At 32.0% G+C, this 19,321-nt stretch overlaps 1 protein-coding gene across 10 annotated transcripts in view; it reads right to left on the bottom strand.

Moving 5' to 3' along the window:
* Positions 1–19,321, bottom strand: part of LOC146530706 (spectrin beta chain-like) — a 48,023-nt gene that overhangs the window by 26,969 nt on the left and 1,733 nt on the right. For 9 of the 10 annotated variants that reach the window (XM_085199314.1, XM_085199313.1, XM_085199308.1 and 6 more), the window contains exon 2: positions 2,003–2,176. In XM_085199314.1, the coding sequence (XP_085055440.1) occupies positions 2,003–2,138 (136 nt within the window). In that variant the 5' untranslated portion in view covers positions 2,139–2,176. Of the gene's footprint in view, positions 1–2,002; positions 2,177–17,316; positions 17,470–19,321 lie in introns of those variants that run through there. The other variant, XM_085199306.1, reaches the window with a different exon arrangement.

The following is a 19,321-nucleotide window of genomic DNA, read 5'->3' as shown; positions in this document are numbered from 1 at the left end:
TTTGCTATTTCTATTTATATTGTAGGGGAAAACGGAAACAGCAGCTATGTACACTGTTTATAACTTACTTAAACATAATACGTAATTACTCGTATAATTTTAGATCATCAAGGTTATATATTTCTTTGTGAAGTTATTTATGACATAATTAAAGATATTTTTAATTTAATAAATTACAAGTATTTGTTGAAATAATACCAATATTTCAAAATGAGGTAAACAATTGACAGCAATCACAAACGTACTAGCCTTATCGCTTAACGACATATATTCGTGTCCGAAGTTTTATCAGGATATCTACTTATGTTTATCAGTAAGAATGGATCGTGGTAATTTTTTTAATACCGGCTCAACCATTACCAAATATATTACAATTAAAAATATATATTTAAAATTAAAATTCAATATTTTAATTTTATATAAAAAATGTACTGTAATAGTTGATAATTGGGGTCATGACCGGTCACAGTTGAATTAGTATAACACGACAAAGCTAAATTTAAAGTTTTTTAAAATAACTATCTAGACAATTACCTACAATTAAATGTTTTCGAAGAAAAAATGTAGAGACATAAGACATCAAGATTTACAGCCGCATTTAGTGACGTCAGTTAGCGTGTACCTACCATTATACAGGGTGGAATTGTCAGCGCCACTTTAAATGAAACCACAATTTTTACTACTCTATAATAGCCTAATATAATTCGAAAAAAAAAATAATTCTCAAAAATGAAAAAGGTTTTTTTTTTCAAACAAAATAAATAATAAAATTATCGTTTTAAAATAAAACGCCATTTGTAAAGTATAACATAGGCACGCACACACTTACCTGTCAAAGCGGCAACGTCGCATACGTATGTGTGCGTGACACGAAATACAGGTATGGATAAAAATAGTGAAATGTAAAAAAAATCCTACGTCCAAACCGTTGAGGTACCTTGATTATTTTTTTTAATTCTGGGTTTGAAATATTTTACCCTATATGCAGTTTCAGTAAAAGAAGCGCTGCCTCTTCCATCCTGTATAATAGCGGTAGTAATTCTTACATGCATATATATAGCTGTACGTGTATATCAATTTTAATGTCAATTAAATAAAAATTAAAGTCTCTGGACGCAGCAGTTAAACTAAAAACTTATTGTAAACGCTAACGGCCCTTATCATATGTGAGAGTATTCAAGTATACTGCATTCATAATGGGGCTCTTAGACTCAGATTATAACAGCTATCAAAGACTGCACTGAACCGCTTATATTGCAGTATGGACGATTTACACTATACGAATGTGGGTGGGTATATGCATTTTATCCGTACTCAGCAGAGTCGACAGAGGGAGACTAGTGTTAAAACACTCCGCTCCTCAGTTTCCACTTAATTAATGGCATTGGGTGTTGGACTGGCGGAATTCAACGCCGCGTCAAAATGCGTTTTGTACTGGCAAACTAGATAAAAATATTAACACTTATAGTTAATTTGACATAATTACTTCAACTAAAAAAAACAATCTTATGAGCAAGTAGATACTTAGTATTTACACTATTTGGAAAGATCAGAGAAAAAAAAACAAAAAATAAATGTAGAAGGAATAATGCATCGACTCTCCGCCTAGGGCGAAAGAAAACAACGTCGATTTCTTCAATCCGTTAGCTGACTTCCTGCGGCCATCATTTCCGCAACAATTATCTAGGGCGCTAGGGAACTGCAGTGGCGGTCGCATACCATAAAATTGCCTACATAAATTTATATCATGACAATATTATTATTCTAAGTTTACAATATAATATCTTTGTTTCATAAATAATAGTGTACGTATATAATTCTACTGAGTACATATTAACACATACAAAAATACTTGTTAAAACATTTTTAAAAAGTAAAATCAATAATAGTATGGAAAAACAGGGTACAGACTGTCTATCTGTAGCGTAAACAGATAATAAATTTAAAAAAAATGTCCAGATTAAAAACACTTTCTATAATAATAAGCTATACATAGACTGACCAGCGAGCGCTTTGATGCGCGATCGTTCGAAGAGCCTTGAGGAGGAGTTGCCGCCGTCGTACTCGATCTCGTCTATGATCTCCTGGCCGTGGCCGATGGACGGGTCCCAGCGGGACACCGATATGTCGGTCGTCATTGCGACCTAGTGCACCTCACCGCGCCACGCTCGAATGTCTGGAAATTAAATATAAAACATAACTTTAATATACATTTATTAATCTAATACATTTATTTAATAAACTGAATATTAATAGACGAGTGATCTAATTAACCCATCGGTTGAAAATGGTGACACAACATATCTAAATACTAGCGCCCCCTACGCGTCTTCGCTTGCTCTATGAGGATTATTTATTTAAAAGAAAAATATTGTTATTTCATATCGCTTTAAGTAGGCCAAAGGTCCCGATCCCGCGGGAATGTCGGAATAAAAAGTAGCATTTATGTTGGTCCATAGTCTCTCACCTTTAGCTAAAGTCCATAAAAATCAAATCAGCTGTTTCAAAGATAAGCTGGGACAAACATAAATACAGACAAACAAAAATTTTAAAATTGTTTGTTTAGTATCGTATAAATAACTAGATGCACTTGAAAAAACAAGGTTAATTAGAAATCTAGGACAGGCACTTCCATTTTATTTATATGTATAGATGTCAAGAATATATAGATTTTGGAAAGTAAGTTGATAGTAAATAAGTAAATTGTATTATTAGATTGACGAAATTATTTGTTCTGTAATTCGTTAAATTTCCGGTTCAAAAGTTTTGCCGTCAAAAATAATTGATAATAAGTAATTTCTTTTTAAATTGATAAATAAAGGAACGATTTAGCAGTTGATAAAAACCATTATCATTACATATTATTATGCTAATTTAAAACTATCCTTTCTTACATCTTTCAGAACATATATATCTTTCTAATATAACAACCACAAAATCCTTATATATAAGTACAACGTTTATTGAACGTATATACTAAACAATCAACAAAAATCATTACAAAATCAATTTCACCTTGAACACTCACTATATATGTACAGTCACGCAGTTCCTGAGTTATGTTTACACAACTAACACAAATCTATTACATTTATACTGTAAAACATTTACTTTGTAATTTTTCTGAGCACTTATTTTCATATGCATTTTACATTTCTACTCGTTATTATATTTGCCATGATGTCATCGTATGATAAGATTAGATATAGTCTTAGTGCAGAGTACCAGTCGACATACCTTATACTTTAAAAATAACTTAATTAAATATATATTTATTTGTAAAGAATATAATGTAAAAAATATTGGAGTTAACGTCTAAATTTTTTGAGCTTCAAGCTGTATCTCGCAAGCAACAGGGTAGGCAGAGGGAATTTAGTGTTAAAACACTGCGTTCCCGATTTTCCGCCGAATTCTGAAAGCATTATTAGCAATTCTGTTGAAAGCGAAGAAATAAAAATATTTCATTTACTCGAGTGGGAATAGAACCCACAACCTGTCGCCTTTACAGTCGCACACTTGGGCCCCTGCGATTATTAGAGTAGGTACCCACCTATAAAGTGTTTACACCTTATAACGTATTCATCCAAATAAGAAAAGAAAAAAATAAGAAAAGATTTATACTGGACAATCCTAGACTGATAGTGAGTTCATTTAGAGGTTCAATTAATTGATTTGAGTTGTTCTCAATAGACGGCCTCTTAGCACCTCACTTCATACGTGAAATCTATTTTAATTATAGCTTCAATATAACAACTTTTATTTTAGTAACTCTTACCGAATGGAAATTTTGAGATTCATTAAAAAAGTTGATTTGTTAGTTTTCATTAGTAATATTTCATGGTATATACGACATAATATCCATGACCTACAGGTTCAAGGTATTATGTTACATAGACATACGAGTCTTATTAAAAACTTAAGAAAAACATTTAAAAATGTTAAATGTGTCTATTGACATATTATGATGTTACAGTAAAATGAATTGTCATTTAAATATTTTCTTTGGTCTTCTCTAGAGACTCTACTGATATAATTGAAAGAATATCTTCTTCATCACCTTAATGTACTGATAATAAAATAAATAAAAGCCACATTTTAGTAAATTAATGTATTTTAACAATATGGCAACGCAAGCCACGCCCTCTTATTCAACTTACCACATTACACCTTCGGTACAACATACCAAAATATACGAGGTCACTATAATTGATCAACCGCAGAATTTTAAAAAACCGTCTCTGTTATTGACGAAAAATGATAAAACTTCTTATTTATTTATATTTACAGATTATTATAAAGAACGACGTAATATATTAATAGAAATGATTTAATATGAATGACCCATTAAGAAAAGGAGTGACTCATTTCATACATTTTGTAACAAAAGATTTATTTTGTGCATAACAATGGACAATAAAAATGTGTGATATCTTATGAGAAAATATTATACATTCATACAGGTTTAATAATTCGCAATGTATTTCCCACACAAACACAAATTAAAATCAAAAGATTAAGTAACCATTTTATTTTACAGAAAAGTGAATTTTCATATGAAATATTTACATACATATTCAGAATTAATTAATGACATCTTATATAAATAAACGTTAATATATCGGAATAATATAGCAACAGAGAAAGAAATATCGACAGTAAATCTATTATAAAACTAGTAATATAGTAAATAACTTACTTTATACAAAATACTAATAGACTATATAAAATATAGTACAAATATAAAATTACTATATTTTCATATTAAATTTCAATAAATATTCATATTTAATAAGTCATTCGGCTTTCTATAAAGTTTTGTCTATTACTATTCACTATAAATTAATATGTCGACTAGATTATTATTAATATTTATTAGAAACCGGTTGGAGACTTTATTAAAATATTATTTATAAATGCTAAGACAATTGATTCAAAAGAAAAAAAAATGATATAACGGTAGAATTTATGGTCAAAACAATGCCTGTCTGCTGTCTATTTAAAACAATACAAACTTAGCTTAAATTACAAAATGAATATATACTGCACTCAGACATTAACAGAGGTCTAGAAATTTATTTTTTTAAATTTTAAATAATAATAATACATTGACTTGTAAAAAGTACAAAAATATAATTTAGTTAAAATTAGTTATTGTTTTCACTTTCACGCTGTATCCCGCAAACAACAGGGCAAGCAGAGGGAACCTAGTGTTAAGACAACTCCATTTTCTGCAGAGATATGAATTGTATAACAACAAATACCATAGAAAACAACACTATCTTACGTAACATAAGCTAACTAAACACTATAGAAGTTTAGAAGCGTATAAACACAACACAAGTACAATTAACGTCTCGTAATTTGTCTCTGTCGAGAAACGAATACCGGACAAAGCGAAACGCGGCTCCAATCCAAAGGCACGAGGACGTTGACCTGCTGGAGGCAGACATGGCGGCGGTACACCATGGGGCATGGGCTACTATTAAAAAGCCACACCATGCATAGTACGGTGTGACCTGAGGCCATTTGAAATAACACAGTATTTATACTAGAAAAGATAAGAGTACGTAAATACGTAAATTACAAGAACTAAACTGTTGAAAAATATACCAAATTTTCCCATTATATACTAATTTTGTTCTTTTTATTGTAAAAATAGAAAAATATACTTGTTTAATGAAAAAAAATTATTTAACTTTCTAAAGCAAAATCATTATTTTTTAATATATTAAAACGTAACTTTGCTAAATAATCTGTTTTAAATTAAATAAAAAATATTTAAATCAATCAAATTTAAAAGTTAATTAATTAATTATGAAATATGAATGATTTTTATTAATATTATTTTTTTATATCAATTTGTTTCTCTTGAATTGGTTTAAGAAGCTTGTCTACTATTTAACTGATGTTGGACTTATAAAGATTTCCTGTAGTTTAAAATAGCATATGAGGCCAGTGGTATTGGCATCTTTACTTCTATTTATATCTAACGTTACTTCTTCATGCAATAAACTTGTTTTCTTATGCAATATTAATTTTATTACATACTTACTAAGAATCTTAGTTAAGTGTACTTTTAATATTATATTTGTATTATTATATTTTTAAGCTGTTATCCCAAACATATTACTATAGGCAGATGGAATCTGGGAACCATTTCCGTTTGCCACTTTACGCCGAATTCTGGAGGCATTGCGTGTTGAGTGGCAGAACTGAGCACCGTGTTATGCTTATTTTCTCGAGTGGTAATCGAACCCAGAACCTGTCACGTTACAGTCACATGCTTGCCCCTGAGCCACGACTGGCCTCAATTTAATAATTTTTAAAAACCCTACCGTTCCCTTAGTACTTATTCAAAACATATATGCTAGGAAATATATGCTAATGAACGAATGTCAGCGTGGTACACATGCTTACTATGCATTACAAAAACAATAAACCTCCATCACTGTGTGTGCCTTTTGTCTCGCTCATACAAAACTGGAGGAAACAATCACATTTTAATTGTAGGTACCCTGCAGCAGGTACGAGGGTCCTCATTACACTCTTTATTACAATGGAAATAAAGAATATTATCATGAAGCAATATAGAATAACTGTTCCTGCTGATGCAGAGCCTAGTCGTTAACGGTTCGTCACAGTACGCCGCGTGCCTGCCGCTAACAGCCCACGCTTCTGCATTTTAACCGCACTCTCACTCCAAGCTTTTGTTTTGTTTGTTTTTGTAATTAACCTTCGGCCACTATTCTAATTTTATATTAAAGTTGAAAAAAAAATCGGAGGAGGAAAAACATAGTGTCATAACTTTAAACTATAATGTGAGATTAAAATAAAACTAAATTTACATAGTACAAGATTTAGAGTGCAAAAAAGTTTGGCTTTACAGCATTAAATATTATACTGATGATAGATTAGCACGTCAGCTATGAGGAAATCAAAATTGTCATTTCTTAAATAAACAAACGGAAGATATTATACAAACACTTCTTTATCTATACTAACAAAAAATACAAAATAAATAAAATTCGAAAGTTTTTGAAGACAGGAAAAGCATTAAATACTTATCGAAAGCTCACTTGGATATTAATTAGCCACATCGACGATACTCAGAAACGCAAATTAATTAACATATACCATTACATATATTTTTAATAAGTAAATTGAAGCACATAAAAGTATAGCACTCGAGTTTAATGGTAATAGCAGTAGTAGGTCTAAACAATCCAGCCGAGGTTGGAGCGAATTAGCGGACGAACTAACAGGTACTTCCCATGTTGGTTGCGGGGCACGGACGAATCCATTAACCCAAATATAGACCGCGCCCGAGCCTTGCTTGGCTGCGGCCATAAACAGTTCCGTCGTGTTCTGACGCACGGAGACACTAAAAGTGAGAAATTTGAAGCATTTAATGCTTGAACTTGTGGTGATAACCGCCGGCATCCTTAGTTTAATTATAAATAACAACACTATCTGAAGTAATTACTTTTAAATTATAAATACTACTACCGTTGAGGCCAGAGAGGCGCGCCACTCAACACCCAATGCCTCCAGAATTTGCTAGAAAGAGGGGAACGGAGTCATTTCACACCAGGTTTCCTCTGCCTACCCTGATGTGTGCGGGATACAGCGTGAAGCTGATTTAAATTAATTTTACTACCATAACAGCTACAAGTGCACGTCCTACTAATTTATACAAATATAAACACAACGTAACGGTCCGTAACATGAGGTTTTACAGAAACAAAGAGGGAAGGATATCCGGTTGGCTTTGCCACTTCCAAAAAGAAATTGTGCACCAATATATAAAAAAATATAATTATGCAATAGAAATATTATAAAAGTAGTATATTTAAAAAAGCGGATACTTTTATATGTAAAATATATGTAGGTGTGCATTTTTTTAAATATTTATTATTATCAAATTTATACGAAGTTTTATTATATGATTTAAATAATAAAATACATACAGAATACTTTAAATATTAATACAGTAACTTTTCATAAAACGAAGATATAATTTGCCTATTCCCGAAATGTCTCTATTTGCAATTTATTTCGGTAGATGAGTTTCTCGTATAAACCCGGCGTTTTTATTTTTAAATTCGCGTAGGTACGTTGCTCACTATGTTGGAATTGCATGAAACGAGGCCAATGATTCTCACTTCGTTCATGGCGCCAGTGATCTTAGAAATAAACAATAATAATAATAAAATAAAATAAAACGATAATAATAAGAAAATAAATTTCTGTTAAATAACTACTTACATATATCATTGTTCTTTTAAGAAAATCAGATTTTTACTTTATAATTAATTATACTATACACTTGTAAATTCAAGGTACTACTAGGTCGAACATCTAATTTATATGATCGTCATCCATTCAAATAGAACAGTCGTCATTCATTATAGTTAGTGCAGCATCACAGCCACGGGTGAGTTAGAAGTCAATGAGACCGCGCGTGGGTGTCGGCACTGAACTCTAGTCGGCAGGATGGATTTCATTAGTTGCCAGTCGTCAAAGACTTGCTTAGGAACGTGAAAATATTAATTTGTAAAATTACGGTGTATTACAGTTTCTGTATTCGGCACATAGCAAGGTAGACAGAGGGAACCTGGTGTTAGGAAACTCACATCTCCAAATTCCGCCGAATTCTGGAGGCCTTCTCGTTTTGAGGCCTCCAGCGTAAGCGAAGAAATCAAAATATTAAATATAGATAGATAGATAGTTCTTGTCTAGAGATATATTTAGCTATTATTATTATATATACCTCCTACTATAAAATAAAATATTTTTATTAAAACTAGTTCAGTATTTCTTGAATTTTCCTAGGCCAGTACGTAATTTTTCCCCCATTAGCCCCCATTTCTAACAACAATTGCTCTAACGCAAGTTAGTTTCCCATGTCGTTGGTGCACATTAACTGCTTTTATGTCTATGCAACGCTAACTATCCATGCAGAACGAATCATCATTGCTCCTAAGAAAATTGCGTTCTCCAATGGACCATAAACGTGTAAGACTTTCGTGTGAATAAGAAATATACGTCTTGAGCGTGTTATTATGCACTGACTGACTACTGGCTATTATTGTTAGTGAGAAACTGTATTTATGACCAGTCCTGGCCAGTACAAGAGTCTGACTGTCAACACGACAGGTTGTGAGTTCTATTCCCACTCGAGGAAATTATATCTTTAATTTATTCATTGCTCTGGTAACGCGAGTTCCACAATTTAACTGGTAATGTTTAAGACATTTCGGCAAAAGAGGGAAATGGGTTTAACACTACGTGCCCAGGTCTCTATCTATTCTGCTACGTTCTGAATACAGCGTTAAAATGAAAGTACTGATAAGTCATCCCCAGCTATTAAAAACGTATCTCAGTCAAAGAATCAGTTAAAATTTTGCAGGTCTATTTGGCATTGTACGTAACAACTAACAGTGGTAAATGGTAATAATATGACATAAGCGTGGTGACGTCACCGGGCGTTGTCGACTCCCCGCAATGTAGCGAAGGCCAGTGATGTGCGAGCGTCTGACCGGTTTTGTAGAGACACATGCACTCCGCTAACTTTTAAACTTTATAATAAAATTTATTGGATATTAATATTATAATAAATTATCAGCTCTAATAAACATAAAATATTTTCTACCCTATACCTCGTTTGCCTTATTTATTCCATAAAATAAAAACCAGGCTTAAGGAACTCTACAATATTTTCGTGCTAGTGTTAAAAAATTAAATAACTACATATTCAAAGACAACTTCATTTTGTTATTCCTCTAGCTATTAATCTAAAGTTCTCTAAACTGTCGTCGATGCTGTGTAATCAATCTTTAATGGGTGATTAATAGCAATCGTATTGAAATCAATCGGTCGTTTGAGGCAAGTCATGGCGCAGCGGCTAAAGTGTGTAACTGTAAACGCGACTGGTTGTGAGTTCAATCTCCGGTCGAGGAAATGAAACATTAATTTAAATGTTTATTTTCATTTCTTCGCTCTGGTATAGAGATCCTCCACTTAACACGCAATGGCTTCAAGATTCGAAAAACGAAAAATGATCAACAGAGTGTCTTAACACTAGGTTCCCATTGCCTAGCCTGCTGTGTGCGGGATACAAGTGAAGCTGTTTTTTTTTAAAAAGCAATCATATTAAATCAAGTTTGACATGGCGAGTGCACCGACCACGCCCAACACGTTCTTAACGTTCTAGTGTAATACTGATGACGCTATCGGCTATTTGGGTCAATATAACACACACATTAATGATTATAAACAAAAGATTGCTTACTTAGCTCAAATTAACAACAACGTTTATGAAATATTAGAAGAGACTAGTAAATGCTTCAGGTTGATTTTCATTTTTACAGGTTCGATTCCGTCTCGAGGAAATTGGACATTTAATATTTTAATTTCGCTCTGGTGTCGAGGCAAAAGCGCGACGTTGAGTTCCGTCAATCAACACGCAATGTCTCCAGAAATTGGCGGAAGATGGGGAACCGGGAAAGGAAGCTTGTTAATGAGAACGGAGTGTTTTAACATAAGGTTCCCTCTGCTCACCCTAGAAGCTATTAAATTCTAAATGAGTATTAGTGAAAATTTAAGATTTTACTGTATAAATTGATCAAATAAGACTAAATAAGGTATATTTATGCCTGCAAGGCAACAGCGACTGTTTCCATTAGCAACCATTTAATAAAAATATGCAGTAGTGTTCTATATACAACTGGCAACGCGGTCGGCGGTTATCATTGAATATCTGATTACAAAATATGAAACAGATACTCATAATCTACATTTGTTTTACATTTTTTAATTAAAAATAATATATGACACTACAAATTTTTAGTACAATACTTTTTTACATTATTATAAGAGGTAGAAAGAGCCTCATGTAAATAATTCATTGACCTGAAAAGGAATTGAATCCACAACCACCGTGTTTAGTGTGATGCTGTCCCACTGCGCTATATTGGCCTGATATACATACATAACATATATAGTACCTTAATACTGTTCTGTAAGTCGTATAATAAAAAATAAACTTAATATTTTTATGACATGCCTTAGTTACCTACCTATTGAAAGCGCAACAAAAAACACTTGAAAATATTATTTTATTTTTCATGTTCGAATATAAAATTATAATTGGAACATCCTCTCGGGATAACCTACTACTTACTTGATAAATATTTTTTTATGTGGAAAAAGTATTTTTAATTGTGTTTCGATAAGACAGCAATAAAAATACTTTTTTATTAAACGAAAGATTCTTTTATTAATATCAGGGTTTAGGAAAAACTCTAGTTTTCATTGATTACAATCAATACCTATCCATATTCCATAGGTAGGTACAGTATATTGTGGTAGAATCGATTCTAATTTCGTTAGTGTTATAAACAAAAAGGGGCTAAGCTTTCTAACAGACGTGCACAGTAATCACCGGACATGATATAGTTGTAAGGGTTCTTAATAAGTAAGAAACCTTAAAAGTCAGCCTACCAATGAAATTTAACGAAAAACATCAGACATCAGCTATAAAAAGGGGGTGGACGTAGTTCTGCTTATCAACAATGAAAAATATCTTTATCAGCTTCATGTTGTAGCCAGCAGCCAGCATGTAGCAGGATCGCCAGAAGGGGCTTAGTGTTGAGCCACTCCACTCCCTACTTTCCTCCGAATTTTGGAGGCATTGTATGTTGAGTGGCAAAACTAAACGCCGCGCCTTGCCTTGACTCCAGAGCGAAGAAATGGAAATATAAACGTAAATAAATATTTCACTTCCTCGAGTGGGTATTGAACCCACAACCTGTCATATTTACAATCACATGCTTACACCATTGCACCACAACTGGCCTCAAATTCAACAATGAAAAAAAAAAAACAGAAATTGTTAAACTAAATGTAGCATAAACAATAACATGACAAAACTAAAATTATTCAAATGCATACAAACTACAATTTTTCCATACATACCTACGCTACAATTAAACTAGTAAGTCTTCACTAATTGATATGGCCTCAATCAATGTAATATAAACTGTGAACGCTATCTGCATAGCGAATGCAACCTTATATATATATTAATAATAATTAAGCTTGTATGTCTGTATACGCAAATATAGGCCAGTTTTGATGCGACGACAGATATTAAACATGCTCGGAAACGAACTTCTGTACATATAGGTGTTAGCTATATATAGAAGTAAACGAATTCTTAGAAAGTTAAAATGAACTGTTTGTTTTGTATGAAGCACAAGGTCTGAGTGTGTGTTGTCCGAGCGCGACCTCGCTGCCATATATATTATTTGAGATGAAACGAGCAAATGTGAAACATTTTCAACGATACTGTTTGTATGCGGTAGAGTGGTGATACCATATCGCGAAATCAGTTATTAATTACTATATGAGTTTTTATTTTTTATATTCTATACATCAAATAAAACATGACCATAGAAAGTAATTACTATTTATATAAATCCATGAATATAGCCCAAACCGTAAATCCTATAGTATTTCTTTTTTATAGAGAAAAATTTAGAAAAAATAACTAAAAGAATTTACTTTAAAAAAAAAACATTAAACCACCAAGCCAAATACAACAATAGTTAACAGAACTGAAACAAGAGCTCAGTAACAGGCACAACCGGCTGTTTCTTCATACGTTGCATCATAGTTCATTCATAAGATGATATCATAGTAACCACTAACCAGCACGAGAGGATGACCGTAAGTCGACTTGATTGTCGCAAATTGGTGCTCAGCAACCGACAAATTATTCTGCTCTTTTAGAGTAGTTACTTGATTTCAAGTAGAGTATAAAAGATTTTTTTTTTAATTCTTATAAGAAACGTAAAATAAAATCTTTTCTTTTTTAAAAGTTAAAATAAAGGAATTTCTTACAAGATAGATGTTTATAAAGAAAAGTTAAGATTTTAATCGATTTTTTTGCCAAAATTTCCTCTCATAGCCGTACAGGATATTATGTTATAGGCGAATGTTCAGAAGGCGGTTACGTGTACCGACGAGTACAAGACTGGATTCGAGGTCGACGACCCGAGTAGAGTAGAAATAAGGACTCCCAGTGGAATATCAAATGCGATTTTAACTCATTTAAAATTTCGACACTACCTCCTTTCGGTCAAAAGAAAACATGCTATAACAGGAAACTCATTTTAAATGGAAATTATGAATTTTCAATTGCAACGGGATAGTTGCGGTTTCACAATTTTCACGTTTTCTTGTGAAAATTAAAAAGCTGATGTTTTTATTACAATACTAAAAGTAATATTTTATTTTCTCTAATAGAACTTAGATATTGATTTACCAAACACTCCTCGAATAGTTCCCATAAAATATTACGCCCAAGTAAAACGAGTTCCGTACGAATGGTACTCCACAATGGTACCAATGCTATAAGAATGCTTTAGAAAGTAAGTACTTGTGAGGCCCTTTTGTTAGAGCTGTATTAACGTTTTGATTATTAGTTGTACAAATATGAAAGTGCTGACTTTTTATACTTTCTATAATCATTTGAGTGAAGGTTTCTGATAAATATGAAATGGTCCATCAATAGTAACACTAAAAAAATTTTTTTTCATTGTACAACTAGAGATCCACCCACGACCTCCCCCCTTTTCATGGTGCTTCCGCGTAATATCGATGCCGCGAGATTTCCAGGTTAAAAAATATCCTATATGTTGCTCCACAATCTCCTCTACATTTTAGTAAAATTCCAATAAAATTCGGTTCAGCTGTTTCGCAGATAAACCCGAAGAAACATTTAGACAATAAACCAGAGGCAATTTTCAGTGTATAAGAATTTCTTCTATATAATTCCATAAAAATAGTCAATATATACATTATATATTTACGAGGAATAGAGATGTTTAAAAAATAAATTATAATACTTCCATCAAACATGCGGAATTTGTTTTTGTTCGAGATATAGCGATAGAAGATGCCCTATTTGGCAAAACCCCATAAGATTTATACAATGAAGAATATTAGCCCTCATCTTGTTTTCTTCTTCAGCAAAAAAAAATCAATGTTATGTAGCAATACATTTATCTTGTTTCAGTAAATAATAATAGCAGAGACAAATCATATATTTTGTTTAGTCAGCTTCACGCTTTATCCCGCAGACAGACGGGTATGCGGGATAGAGCGTACACTCCATTTCCCACTTTTAATCGTTATTGTTCAGTTTTAATTATTTTTGTATTTGTTTTTTTTTGTCTTTTTTTATTGTCTCGAATTTTGTGAAGTATGGTGGATTGACTCTTCACTAGCAAACACTCTCTTCACTAACAAATTGCAAATACACAGTACTGAGTAAACTATGTAGATAACAGGACCACATAACTAAATATTAAAAGTTTGCTTTCTTGTGCGTAGATCGTACAGAATTATTAAATGTTTGTGATTAACTAATAATACTGATAATATGAAACGTGAAGGAATTATTTTATCTATATCTATATATATAAAATCGAAAGGTCACTCACTCATCACGAAATCTCAGAAACTACAAGTGCTAGGAATCTGAAATTTTGCATAGGAGTTACTTATAGGACGTAGGTGCTCGCTAAGACGGGAATTTGCAATATTCGATTTCTAAAGGGTTGTTTTTGGGGTCGAAAGTTTGTATGAAACTTCGTTACTACAAATGCTATGAGTCTCAAATTTTGCATAGACGTCACTAGGACGTAGTCATGGAGACAGAAATTAATAATAACATAGTTCACGCGGGTGAAACTGCGAGCGGGCCGCTAGTTAATATATAACATTAACTTAAAGGGTAAGTTTGAAGTTTGAAAGTGGGGAACGAAGTGTCTTAATACTAGGTTCCCTCTGCCTACCCTGCTGTGTGCAAAATATTATAAACTTGTCAACAATTACAATAATAGTAAAAAATCACATAAAATAAGTGTACATATCAATGTCCAAATGCAAGCACATACACGCCTCTTATTTTGTATTGCAAGCGAAACCGGATCGACAACTGTTTCAAAATTGCATCGTCGTTACTGCTACCATATATATATTGTATGTATGGTAAGTCCACATACGGTAGTCACTTAGCACCACATATTGAAGTTCCGTATAAAAAAAAGATGTGGTATCATTATCTTATTTGCTCTGTTGATATAAAGTATATTTACTTTTGCTTATGTAATCATTAGTACTTAAGAGAAAAATATTTTTTTATATGTGTTGTTTTCTGTTTTCGTCTTACTGTATCACGTAATATACGTACATTGTACATATATTTAACGTTAATGACAAACAATGTCATGACACCTTAATGTCTCATTTTTTCTAAGATAGATTTATAAGTACTTTCTGGCCAAAAAGATAGATATGTCTCACCTAAACTAAGAAAAATATTATAAATATAAATATCCTCACAAATTAGCACTCTATTATGTCATTTCATATCTACAACTACCATCTTACTTTGCGTGCAGTCTTAATCCTGACTGCAGCACGACAACGTCAAATTAATTACTTATTCAAATCCTCGTAGCATTGTTTTTATAGAATTTTTATTTTAAAACCTTCGTTTTAACAAAAAAATCTTTTGAATATGTTTAACATTTACATGGAACGAGATAAAAAGATAAACAAAATAGGCTTACGTCACACTGTAACATTGAAACCTACCGAAAATAAATGCATTGTATGACATCACCATAGCATGACACGGTCTACTACTTTTTGTTCATTATCAATTTGTAATGACCCTTAAAATGCGTCATTAAGTTTTATCACCAATTCTTAAGTAGTTAATTTTTTTATTAAATACCAGTATTTGGCTTCAGCTTAAAACAAACTTGATTACTTACACAAAACATTACAAATGAAGAGTCCGTCGTAGCGCGTGGCTATAAACGCTGGTCGTGGGTTCGATTTCCACTGGGGGAAGAAGTATTTATATGAAAATATTTTCATTTCCTTGCTCTGGTAACGAAGCACGGCGTTAATGCCTCCGCTAGGTTCCTACTCTCACGTTCTAGTAAGAACGTGGTGGCTGATATGTGGGGAATGCATACAGCTTAAAGCTCAAAAATCCATACATATGCATGGATTTTCTAGCTTCAGTGCAACCAAGGCCTTATATAATGACAATATTGAGGGAACACCACATCGTGCAGTTAATTTACAAGCGGAGATGAAACTTCAATGTTGTTACCCTTCGATTTCCACCTTTTTATTCAAGTTATTTTAATATATTTTGAAATAACAGTTTCTTTACAATAAAGCTAATAATGCTACATTTTATAATGTTTAATACAAATACGCGAAAAGCAAGTATTTTTTTAGTATTCTTAATCTTTAACTATCTTTATGTTATATAACTTTTAAGCAGAATAAATTAAAAGCCTGTTTAATGAAGCTAAACATTTTTTCAGCGTTTCTAAGAAAACACGCTTAATAATTTTAAAAACTACGTAATTAGTAGTAAAGTTGTATTACTTTACTACTATTTGTATAAATACACACGCAATAGGTAACTATTTAAGGTCCACACCTTAATGATAACAGCCTTTTTCATTTATTATGTAAAATATAATTTAAAAAGACTGATAAGGGAATTCAATGATAAGGATAAACACATCTTTAAGATAAAATCATATAAATTTAGGAAGACCACTAAAAATAATAAAATTTAGCAACAAACGCCTTTGACCTGTAAAATCATCACAAACAAGCCTAAACCACAAACACTGTCGAAAAAAAAAATGATTACAAAGATCATTACAATTGACCTCGTAATTAGAAGCGAACGACTAGATGAGAAACGTCTCGTCGTCAAATGTGTGACTTTAAAAAGGAATGAATTCAGCAACGCTACTAGGTCTAGATAGATCCAGGTCCGCGCCTGCTCTCTATACCTATTTCACCAGTTTCTAGGTCATCGGGGGGCGTGGAAAGAGAGACGGCAAATAAATTAAATTGACAAGTGTATGCGGAAACTTCAATATACTTTAATAGGATGAACCTCTATTACATTCTAATAGGATAGTGGGGTGCAACTAGAAGTAAACATTCGTTTTATATAAAATAGCAACAGGAAAATATACGAATTATAAAAGAAAAAAATTAACAAAAAAACAATTGGCGTAAAAATGATAACATGACTACGTAACCTCTACAAGTTAAAAAAAATCATCTCACACCTACAGACTTCCCAATTAACGCTAAACTTATGACATCACCGTCAAACTATTGATCTTTTCGGCTGGATTTTTGACATATAACCCCTCCTAGCTTTATCAACATATAAATTATCAATAAAAAATAAAAGCATACCAGTAATATTCGACGCTTATCTCATATCAACACATCCAAAAAACAAGTACACAGCACAGAGTTCCAATACAAGAGGTATAGGCACAGAGGTCGGGCGCGGGCGACGCACGAGCGCCTCGCAGCACAGTCCGTACGGAGTGAGTCGAGCCCGCAGTATCGATCCTCAACTCCTGGCGCCGGCGGTCCGCATATCCCTAGCACACGCACGCCCCTCCCACCCCACGATACACCCTCGGAACCGGCGAATTAATGTCGTGACTTTATATCGTTTTAGAAAAAATATTTATTTTTTTCTGTTTTATAATTATGAGAAGGAATGCGACTTGCTCATATTTAATTTAATATGATTTTAATAACTTTAAACAAGTTCCGTATTAATGAAAGGACACAATTGTAACGTCTGTTTAGAAATAATTTTAAATACATGAAATTGTAGAGCATATATTTTGGAAGATTACGTTAAAAACGAGAAAAATCACTATGTATTTTTTTTATCTAAGCATTTATTGTTCTTTTGACCTTGTATATTGTCTTTCACACCCCTATTCTCATGCGGTCCAACTCGGGAATTGTGTTATTTCCAGGCTGAGGGAAATAGGTGGTTATGCCATTAAACTTTGGACTGTCTGTCTGGGAATCAAAATAATCGCATATATTTTTCTAGATACTATGCCAAAAGGTATTTTTTACGTATGACATTACTGTACTTTAAAATAGTGAGAAAGTCATTCACTCTTGTCATTTTCTTTACTAGCAAGAGGTATGAAAAATTCTAACGACGATGATCGATAGTGTTCTGAGAAAGGAAAGGGTGATTTCAGAATGCAAAAAAAAATTAAGTATAGCAAAAACGAAGGTTCCGTTAATGTTCTCTTACCAGTACACAATGAGGACGATAATGACGTTCGTAATATACCAAAAATAAATGGCGCGTATATGTGATTTTTAATATTATATGTATGTTTCATAATATAAAAAATTATACAGCAGTGTAAAAAAACGTTAAATGAAATATTTTGTATTTGATATTATAGAGCTAAGTTGGAAATGCATGTGTTTGTACATTTGCCATCGTCTGTGATATAATGTATGAGGAATTATCAAGAACCATTATTATCAATGAGGTGGTATTTGTCTACCCCTTTAAAGGGGTGACTGAAAATTATGCTAACTTAATAGTAATAAAAAATTCAAAAATAACATATATATCTATATGATATATTTGATTTTAAGCAGTGAAATGAAATTTTATTACATAAATAATTTATTTTTAATTTTAGAAAAAAAAAAACAAGACTATGCATTATTAAAAGACAATACTATTTGTCATACAAATGATAATTTAATTATGTATGCTACAGCACCTTTATGTAGCCTGCATTATGCATGATGGTCCTTGAAGTGCTTGGAATCTCATCTACCATCTGGTAGAATGTAGATGATGACTAACATTTGATTTTAGCATATTTAATGAAATTTAATAGTAGTTAGATCAATTTGTTGAATTTTAATTACAAATTATAGAATAAATTATTTATCTATAAGTAATTATAGTAATTACACATAATGAGTTTAGAAAGACTAAAATTTGTAGTTGTTGTTTAAAATTTGTACTTTTTTAATAAAAAAATAGAATAATAATGCTTTAACTTATATTTTTTTTATATAAAATATATTAAATCTAAGACAAAAATATTCATCCAAGTATTTTTGTTATGAATAGATTATTTGACAATTTTCACATATATCTATGTCTTTTATGCAAATACAAAGATGCAAAATTTTTCTGTTTATCAGGGTCCATCCAGCTTAACTTATATTATTAATTATTAATTATTTAAGTGTAAACTTTGTGAGATTTGACATTTCCACTTTCATGATAAAACTACCAAACAGATTTAGAGAAACCATTTCACTAACATAAGTTATACATCATAATAGTCACCCTGCTTTGGGTAGCAATTACACAATTTATGTAAATATTTTATATAATTTAGCTATAATA

The sequence above is a fragment of the Heliconius melpomene genome, chromosome 16 (assembly GCF_056956725.1).
Source record: "Heliconius melpomene rosina isolate 202511_hmr_F chromosome 16, ASM5695672v1, whole genome shotgun sequence".
Taxonomy (NCBI): domain Eukaryota; kingdom Metazoa; phylum Arthropoda; class Insecta; order Lepidoptera; family Nymphalidae; genus Heliconius; species Heliconius melpomene.
This window is presented reverse-complemented; position numbering and strand designations above follow the sequence as displayed.